Genomic DNA, 10,443 nt, shown 5'->3' on the forward strand with positions numbered 1-10,443 from the left:
TTCAGCAGGTCTCTGGCAACTTCCTTAGCATAAAGCCTAATGACATCTTGCACATATTTAGGCCCGGCTACTTCTGCAGATGAAGAGTCTCTTGAGAAACAAACTTTAAGATGAGTTAATGTGCCATTTTCAAGAAAACTTCTGAGCTCATCTCTGAAAGGCAATAAAAACTGTTAGTGACAGCTCAGAGATAAGCATTCCCTCGTGAATATAAAATCAATACTAAATTGTGAACTTGCTTGAACAAATAGTCTCGATCCTGATGCCGACAACCAAAAAACAGCCATGTTTCTCCAAATTCCCACTCAGTATGTTCTTCTCTGAGCTTTTGCCTAAACAGACAAAGAAAAAAATCCAATCCTATTTTATCACATGCAGAATCTAAAACGAATTAGATTATTAAATTTAAAATAGCACTTTAATAAACCTCTGGATTGGCAGAAATGTGAAATGACTGTAAGGTAAATCACAGTCAAACCTTCCTTATTTGATTTTCTTGACTATTAGCTTTTGGTCCAACTCAAAATCCATCAACTTCAAAAGGGTTATTTTTTTTGCTACAATTTCATATTGGAACAGTTAAGATTGACTCTTTCAAACACCTCATAAAACAATCCTGACTGCCGAATAAGGAGATCACTACCCTTTATCCTTCATCAGAAGCTGTGCAAAAACATCTGGGAAAACTCGGCACAAAGCAGTTTTAGTATGTCTTCCATTTAGGTGTAGAAACCTGCTTGACTTTATGAATAACAACCTGTTTACTAGCACATCATCAGAGGAGTTATTGCATTTTCTTGAAATAACGATGAAGGTATTACTTTAGAGGGGGTTAAGCTTCAACTTCCTAGTCACATATTGAGAAAGATATTTCATTTATCATTGATCAAATGTTTATGAAATGCTATGAATACTTTAAAATAAAAAATACTTTAAAATGCAAAATACTTCTGAGAGATAAAGGTATATTTGAGACTTAAGGAGTAAGGATTGTACATAATGATTTGGTTAAAGTAAAAGCATGGAGTCAGAAACGTCCTGTCAAAATTTCACTTTTCTCTCAAATAAAATGGTTTAAAAATGATTGTTACAGGATGCAAGAAACTCCATTATCTTGTCAGAACTAATGAGTCACATAGGAATGACGTGTGTTGTTACCTATAAAACCTGCAACCGTTCCCACACAAATATTCCACTCTTCCTGTTCTTTGTTTCCTCTGAACGATCATGTTTTTACATATTCTTGGTGATGTGGTATCTGTCACTATCTGAACAAGCTTCTCTTTGCCTTGCAAAATTATGCTGCTGGAGTTGGGGAGGAAGAAAAGGGATCTACCTTTTCTCAAACAGAAACCCACAAAACCCAAGACTGCTGCCCAGTTGAGTGTTCAGGTGCCAAGCTCCTCATCTTAAAACATCAAAATGTGTAAACACACAGAAATAAGGAAATGTGGGGGAAAACTTGACATTCATCATGCCAAGCCTTTTAATATAGATGCCACTTCTGAAGGAAATGGATTTTGCATATCAAAGCAAATCAACACTGTTTCTAAAAACTACCAACCTCTTACAGGACATCCACTAGCAACACACAGGTAAAGGATTTAATTTCTTATTACTATTTCTGCAGTTCACCCATTTCCTCATATATCCACTACAGATACTAAATACAGCCAGATAAAAGTGTAAGTTTTACTTATTTGAAAAACAAATAAATACAAAAGCACTGCTTGTTTAAAATTAACAAGACTGTTTCTAATCACCATACCACTGTTACAAAAAGTAAAAACAAGAAAATAATAATAATAAAAAAATATATTAACTGCATTTGTACTCAAAATTTGAGGCTGTATTTTCTTCAACATAAAAAAGCTGCTTTTCAGGTAAAATAAAAGGCTGCTATCCATACCTATGTTGTAGGAAACCAATAAATGGTGAAATTCCCGTTCCTGGACCAACCATTATGAATGGCACAGATGGGTCTGCAGGTAAGTGGAAAATATTGTTTGGACGAGCAAAAATAGATATCTAAAATGAAATTAGATAGAATACAATTGAAGAATATGCTTCAGCAGTGAAAATACCATTAAATTTTTAGAAACTTTAGGATATTTACATAGTGTTATGTGTTCACGCACCCTTCAAAACCCTGAGCTTCAGGTTTATTTTTGATGCCACACAGACATTTAGAATAAAACTTCACGAGTTTCTGAAAAAAAATTTCACACCATATTTACAAACTTATTAATCCAACTGGAGTAAAACTAGGGAAAACCACACAAACATGAGTTTCTGAATACGAAAGTTGACAGCACCATAAATTTGGGGAATACTGTTACAGAATTCATGGGAAGTTTGGTGTTGGTACTCAAAGGGAAGTAAAGCCAGTTTATTGCTATTATAGGCAACTCAACCTTGTTTTACATTGTGGGCATGCAAAAACATTCCATTTGGAGGTGAGGATTCATTTATAGTGAATTGAAGCCTACTTATACTGAGCTTGTTTTCTTAACTTTCATAGAAGTTTTACACCCCCAAAAATGCATATAGGTGAGCGGAGGCAGATTAACTAGTAAAAATCTTGGAAAATGCTTTATATCATTCCGCTGATAAACTCTAATGATGATTTTCGTATCTGTGTCTGAAAGGAAGTCTAAACGTAATTTTCATAGGAGCTCCAGAACTATTCTCTTAGGCATGGCTAACCCCATGTATAGAAAACAAGAGATGACTATTTTTAATTCTTTGAAAGATTATCCAAGACTAAGCAGCACTTATAGCAGAGTTTCATCCATTAAAATTGTAAGGAAACATCTCTTTTTTTTTTTTGCAGATGAACTATGAAAGAATTTGAATTTACTTCCTAGTTTAAGGAAGGAGAAAGGATTTGTATTTACTTTCAAGTTTAAGAGAGGAGTGAAGCACTAGACCAAGTTATTTAAACTTTCTTCTGTAAACCTGAGTGGTTTAGCACTACTAATTTCTTATAGTTTAATTCACTACAGACATTACAACGTTAAACAGAATTATTTTTCTGGTTTCATGATGAATAAAAAATCCAGTATGATTTTTGTTTGTGGGAGGCAATTTTTGTATTTCTGTTATACTTATTGCTTCTAACCATGCTTGAGTTAGGAGGCTATTTTCCCTGTTAATGATTCCAGACTGGTCATTCCTTTAAAAAATAACCGCAAATACTAAACACATTTACACTGTTAAAGTATCTTCAATTAATCTACAACATTTTTGCATAAGATCACACTCATCTATTTTGTATTGGTATTCCACATTATTTCTGAGATCTATGTGAATTGTTGCACATTTATCTAAGCTGAATTCTAGCTTGCACAGCAGATGCAATTAGTTCTGAACCTTCTTTGGACCCATTTTGTAATAAAAGTTCTTTTGTTTTTAACTCCACCTCTTTTTCATGTTTGATTTTTAACATACTACAAATGAATTATATTCTAAATAAAAAGCAGATGTGAATACTGGAGTAATATATATTATGTACATATTAATCAGTTTGTTTTCCGAGTTAGTTTTAAAAAATCAGGATAACTTGTATGGGTTTTCCTTCCATTTTGCCAAACCAACACCCTGAATTATTGGCACAGTTTTCTTGTAACCAAATTCTATGCTTGTTTCCATTTTTGTTAATCATACATAGATTAGATTGGCAGTAGTTCTTTTGTCATATTAACTTTATAGTAGAATTCTAAATTTTTAACAATTAGCTTACACCTAATAACTTTGAGACCGATTAACTACATAGATTCTCTGCCACAAAAGGAAAAAAGGGGGTAAAAAAGTACCCTCTCCTAATAATACCCATCATGCCAAAACATCTTTGATGTGCATCAGAAATACCACAGGGGACTGTCCCCTGTGTCATACTCAGTAACTTGGCCTTTGCAAACTGTGTGAGACCTGACAGAAGTTTTAAGATTTGTCCCCTATCATCTGCCACCGTTTCCTGGAAGTGACTAAGTGCCTCTCTCCTACACCACTAACAGACATAACCATCTAAGTGCACAGTGGTATCTTAGTCCACAAAAACATCCTACAAGATCCCAGTGGGATGGAAAACAACTCCAGCCTGTCAGCAATGGGAAGTTTCACAACTCAGGTATCCATGGGCAGGTAAAATGTTAAGTTTAGCAACTTAGCAATGAGTTCTACACAAGTTACAGGGGGAAGAGTAAACTTACAAGTAAGGTAGAACTGCAAAATGGTGTATACTACCAAAACACCTGCATTACATCAGAGCAGGGAACAAAGAAACCTGTAGTTGTTTCAAACCTGTAAATTTAACAGTGAAGGAATTTAGATCTAATATTCATACCTTTCCAATTGAAGTGCTTTCTTCTTTTGTATCCAGAGTGTTTTTATTGGAGCGCAGTAGAGGTGCAACTAACTCAGCAAGCCATCCTGTACATACTCCTTTCCTTGACACTGGTCTAGTGGGAGAGGCTGGGAACTCCACAATATTAAACACAAAACACAGTTTTCCTGGCTGATACAAGTTTGAACTGACAAGACAAAAGTACAAAACAAACCAAAACCTGAGAGATAGCTGTGCTATCTTACAACAGGTACATTTACAGCACAAATCACCTCAACTGAATCAAGATTCTCGGTGCTCAGCTAACTGTAATATTTACATATAGTTGGAAAATGTCTTAAGGTTGGACTCACGGCCAGTGCCTACAGAAGGGAATCCAAATTCCTACCAGATTCACACCTGTGTGATTTTGCTGTTGAGAACTCTACCAAAGTCATGCCAGACACTCAAAACAACCTTGTCTGAAATAGTCAAACCCTGTGGGTTTTTTTGCAAAAAAGACACAATCGCTTTTTCTTTATGTTTTATCCTTCATTCTTCTATTCCTTCTTTAGATTATAACATACAAGCACACATCTGAGAAAAAAAAATACCTAAATTACAAAGGAGATGTAATTTGAATATTTCATTACCTTGACGCCGAATATGATCTGGCTTGTAATTTAGGAAGATGTTCTGAAAAAATAAAAAAAAAAAAGGAGGAAAAAAAAAGCATCACTTATTTGATTCACCCCAATGAAAATGAAAATATGAATGTTTACACTACAACAGATTATAAACATTGTAATTTAACTGTAGTACAGTGTTTGTGGTTCAGAAATAAGCTATTAAGACTTGAACTTTGAACGGCTTTTAGACTTTGTGGAATGTCTGTTAGAGATCCTATAAAATGAGACCATTAATTTATGGGGCTCTTGGTCAATTAAAAACAACTGTAAGGTGCACAGAAGAGATGCCAGTAGCTAGTGAACAAGTTGAAGCTTGAAATTCAATTTTCCCCACATTTCATCTAAAAGAGCTCAAAAGCTCTTAAATTAGGAATTGCTTGATTGAAAGTTGCCTACATATGATGTCCTAGAAGCAGATGTGCCAGTTCAACTTCAAACCACCATGAGTACCTATGCAATTTTTGAAATCCCAGCTAAAAATCCAACAGAGACAGGAGTTTACCAGGCATTTATTCTGTAAGAAAGCCACAATATCTGTCACATACAGAGTTATATCCATGTACGTACATATTCAGAAAAGGTCAAACTCACTGGTGCCTTCAAAGGAGTGACTTGCACACAGACTGCACATTTTGGCTGAGGAAACAGGGATTTTACAAGGAGCCACACACATCACTAAGCAAACAACATGGTGGAGAATGGTGACAATAACCGAGCAATGCCAGAAGAATTGGGCCTAGCAAATGCCAGAAAACATACAGTGGAGCAAAACCAGTAACATACAGTGTAACTGCTTATTAGTTGTTTTTCCACATGTACCAACGTTTTGCAGAGTTCCAACAAGTACATGGACACCCTGACATATTTTAAAGTTGCTCTGCTACATAACATAGTGGCAAGTCAGAGTTAAGGTACGTTAGTTCAGTGAAATCACTTAGAGAGGACACTAAGCCCATTCAGCACATTACTTCCCTGGGGGAACACATTTAAAAACCTTCCAAAATTTCCTTTTATTCAGTTCAGTTGCTACAGCATGTTCCATACCACCTTTGAAAAGGCAAGTACTTTTGCTTTCACTGTGAAAATTCATGTATTTGTATAATCTTGTACATATTTTTTTAAATCCCCCCTGTGTACTAAGGAGGAATGACTGGGGTAGGTATTGAGAAGATGATTGCAAGGACATAAAAAACAAATTTTTTATTTCATATGACACTGGTTTTTAATCTGGAGTATTTGCCAGTATTTTCAGATGTATTTTATATGTTTACAGTTGGAGTCTCATTCCTTCAATGTTTTATACACGAAACCCAGTGAGAGTGTTGGACATTACATAAATACAAATAGAGCGGGAAAAGCTTTCCATTTTAACAAGTAAAAGTGCAAGAAATGAACATGCAGGCAGGGAAATCAGAGGTTGTAAAAACACCTTTTTTTATTTGTAAGCAGTTGATGAACTGTTTCTTAAAGACCCTAATCCTGCAAGTACGCTTATTTTTTATGCACAGGGCGGTCCAGAGTCAATGGAAGCATAGGTATGTACCTAAGCGCTTGCAGAATGAAGGCCTAAGACTACACGCTGCAGAACAGAGCTTTGGTCCCCAAGAACAGCTTTGATCACTATGGATATCATAATATTTCTAAAGCAGTTAACTGACCAGTTATTCCAATTTCCTGGGTGACTGAACATTTAGTCTGATGCATTTTCAGAAATGAAATCTAATTAAATCTAAATCAGTCGCTTACCAATTAAAAGGTTAAGTGAAGGCTTGCAGCTTGGAAAAGCACGAAGTAAATCCAGCAAGCAAACATTAGAATCTCTAATAAAGCGTGTGTAATCAGCGGCTCCTTGTCTGCTGCAAAGCTCTTGAAGCCTCCGTTTTTCTCCCATGTCACTGGTACATTCTACGAGAGCTCGCAAAAATGCCTGTGGGGAAGAAAAATAAGAGCAAACGGTAAAAAAAACTTGCCCATTTGGGAAAATGGTCACAAAACTGCAAAAAAAGTGGGTTGCCTGGGGACAGGAAGTAGTCACCTGACAGGTAAATGGATAATAATTTATTTCCCAATCTCCATTACCTGCTATGAAAATTTACATTTTCCCCTTTTTTTTTTTTCCCTCAGCTCCTACCTAGCCTGAGGAGGGGAGAGACAACCAGGCACAACCCATTCCCTGAAAAATCCTAAATTTATGAAAGGCTTTCTTATTTATGTATTTGCATTTTAGTTAAGTATCAGCTTCGTAACAAATTAACTCAAGAAAAAACACCATTTGCTAAGTTACAGATGCCAGGAAAGGAATAACAAAAAGTCTTAGAAGAGGTATTACTGTAAACAAAGTACAGTATTTAAGGAGTCATGTAAATGTTGCTAGGGTGTTTTAGTCCATATTTTATGCCTACATAATGGTACTGCAAAATCTTCTCAAGGGAAAATTAAATTGAGCATTGGAAGTAAAAATCACGTAACTATGTAAATAGTTACAAGGTGTTTTCCAAAATCAAGTGGCAATTGACACAATGAATAAAAGAAAAGTGATCCAAAATACCAAGTCAGATGCCAATTAGATGACATATTCTAGACAAAAGAATACTTGGAAAGTAATTTGAGTGTGCTCAAACACTGACCTTCCAGACAGTAGTTTTAAGTATGGAGTTACATAAAGCACATTATATGCTGACCAGGCAATAAAACGGTTAGGTTGTAAAAACTGGCTTGGGCCATATTTGCCAGCCAGCACTCTCTACCTACTCCTCTTGTTAAGACAAATTTTCAAAATTTTTAAATGCAGCTTTGAAAAGGTTGAAACAATTGGAAGATTCTCTTATCTTCTGCTGTGAAATCCACTAAACTGAATGAAAAGGTCCTTCAAAACCTGATTTCCCTCAGAGACCTAACCAACACAACTGTTTAGCTTCATCCTTCACACAAAGTTATCTTTAAAATGTGTTTTGACAATAACAGCAACATACATGCATTTGCAATTGCAAGATTCCAATTTTTCTGCAGACACAGAATGAAATGAAAATTATATTCACAAGCTGTGAGAACAAATACTATACGAACAAAAAACTTTCTTCAAATTCTGCCGGGTTACCAAAAGCTTTAAAATAATTTAAAAGACATTATGGTACGTTTGTATAGAGCAACATGTGCGTTTTCAGTAACAAAACTTGACAGACATTGCTCCCTCTGATAAGAAAGAATGATTTATCTAAAATGCCTGTGGGGCCGGGTTCAGTCAGATGTCCAGTTATCTGCCACCAAAGTATCTAAAACTTTTCTATTCACTTCCAGACTAGTTATGAATCAAGGCACTGCACAATAAGAATAGAGATTTCTGTATCTCATAGTTTGCCAGAAAAAGTACCAGAAGTGAAATTTCTAAAAATAAAGTTCAAACAGCAGCACAGAAACTGACAATACTTACTCACCAAACAACATAGTAAGTAGACACTAAGCAAGGAACAGATCTGTAAGAGCCCACAGAGCATAGAATTACCAAGGATTTCTCTTTAACAGAACAAACAGATACACACCTTTTTGGGAACTGCTCTTATTTCCAGACACCAGGTCAGAATGAATTTCAGAGTACTTCTTTCAGGGATATGTTGTGGATGAGTTGCTCCTAGGTTCAGTAGGAGAAAAACACAAAACAAACCACGCATCTGTTAACATCCAAAAATGGCACCTCAGAGTGCTTGTTGCTTCAAGAAATACAAGAGAGCTAAACTGCATTAAATCTTGTATGTTTGAGCCCCAGCTGGTTAGCAAATTATAAACTAAACAGCAAGTTTTTCCAGCAAAGTATCAGTAACAGTTTTCCAATGAAAAGTAAAAACTTATCAGGAAAGCAGAAAACAGAAAGAGGGGTGTAATACATAAAAGTTCAAATAACTGGTCACTGCTAAACCACTCAAGGCTTTGTTGCCACTTTTCACCTTGAGAGGAATGCTTACCAGGAAAAGAAACATCCACATTTTTTTCCCCTCTGTCAATAAGTGCTCCTGAAAATTGGAACACACTGAAGTTTTTTAATGATTTAACCAAAGGTGTATACAGATGGTGCCAAGCTGGAGCCTGGGACCCAGCAGATCCAAGGGGTTTCTGTACAAACAAATAATCCCTCCTGTACTCTTTACAGTTTTCATTTCTGGGAAGTACACTGACATCCCACGTACCCCTTCCTGGAGACAGCTAGAGTGCAGCCAGGCTTATCAGCCTCACACTGTGTCATACTAAAGCAGCTATTCTAAGTTAACCCCAAAAGCAATATAAGCGCATTTATGTGACAAATCGCCTTTAATTAATAAGCACTGCAGGTGCCAAATTGTTTCCTTAGACCCAACTTGCATGTTGGGTTTTCTCTTCACAATATTTCTTAGCGTTTGATCAATCAACTGATTCATAGTATGCTTTTTTCCATGCTCAAGAGCCCTTTAATACTACAGAACTTTCACTCCAAAAGCGTACATATATAACTTGCTAAATTATCTCCTCAGATCAGCACTACTTGACTGAACCCTTGCTACAAAGAACAATATTTAATTTGGAAGACAAGAGGATTGGCACAAATATAATGCAGGAAAGAAGCACCCATTTTCACATTTATATAAACTTTCTATTCTTGAACATGCTGACAGCATGTTCCAAGAAGTACTTAATCCTCTAAGATGCTCATACATACAGTAAAAAAACAACTACCGAAATCGAGTATTGAACGATACTTTGTACCACACTGCAAGTAATTTCTGTTTTGTCCTCTCAATTGATCTCATCTACTTCATCAAAGAATTCACAGACTGAACAAAGAGAGGTTGTGAACAAAATTCAGTGGAATTCCTGGTAAATCTTGAAGATGCAGCAGAGGCACAGCCTGCTGTTCCTGCTCTCTCTTCTCCCAGGTTTTTCAGCTCTCTTCATTCACAACCACAATAACCTGCAGTAACTGTTACAAATTCTTAAGAAATGTGTATGCAATTAAGAGACAGCCATCTCAAAAGGAAAGCAATTCTGGAACATCGCTAGGAATTGCAAAACTGCATTAAAATGCTGAATTCCTTACATACAGATTGGCAACAACAAGCAATTAAGTTATGTAATGAATTTGGGTTTGATCCCAAACCATGTAACTTCATAACTGTAGTGGATAGAAGTAAATGTACAAGCCATGACTGGTAACCAGTGTATCAGCAGCGACTTGCTAGGTCCTGGCCAAGTATCCATCAGCATAAAAAGTCAGTGTGATTTGCTCCGGGTCACTCAGGAGACTCAAGAGCAGAACCAAGAACCTTGATTCTCTGTGCTGCAATCCACTGCTATGATCTTCCTCTCCATTATCATTTACTAAGATTCACAAACAGGCATGCTATTTCACACACAAGATATGGCAAAATGCTGCAAAACTAACACATAATTTCACTTTCTTTC

General features: G+C 36.1%; 1 protein-coding gene across 2 annotated transcripts in view; it reads right to left on the reverse strand.

The window, feature by feature from the left end:
• MTRR (5-methyltetrahydrofolate-homocysteine methyltransferase reductase) overlaps positions 1 to 10,443 on the reverse strand; it is a 25,400-nt gene that overhangs the window by 1,227 nt on the left and 13,730 nt on the right. For both annotated transcript variants that reach the window (XM_010142641.1, XM_010142640.1), the window contains exons 8-14: positions 8,553 to 8,641; positions 6,760 to 6,940; positions 4,978 to 5,020; positions 4,346 to 4,532; positions 1,910 to 2,028; positions 240 to 332; positions 8 to 153 (exon numbers count right to left, since the gene is read on the reverse strand). In XM_010142641.1, the coding sequence (XP_010140943.1) occupies positions 8 to 153; positions 240 to 332; positions 1,910 to 2,028; positions 4,346 to 4,532; positions 4,978 to 5,020; positions 6,760 to 6,940; positions 8,553 to 8,641 (858 nt within the window). The remainder of the gene's footprint in view (positions 1 to 7; positions 154 to 239; positions 333 to 1,909; positions 2,029 to 4,345; positions 4,533 to 4,977; positions 5,021 to 6,759; positions 6,941 to 8,552; positions 8,642 to 10,443) is intronic.

The sequence above is a fragment of the Buceros rhinoceros genome, unplaced genomic scaffold (genome assembly GCF_000710305.1).
Source record: "Buceros rhinoceros silvestris isolate BGI_N320 unplaced genomic scaffold, ASM71030v1 scaffold45598, whole genome shotgun sequence".
Taxonomy (NCBI): domain Eukaryota; kingdom Metazoa; phylum Chordata; class Aves; order Bucerotiformes; family Bucerotidae; genus Buceros; species Buceros rhinoceros.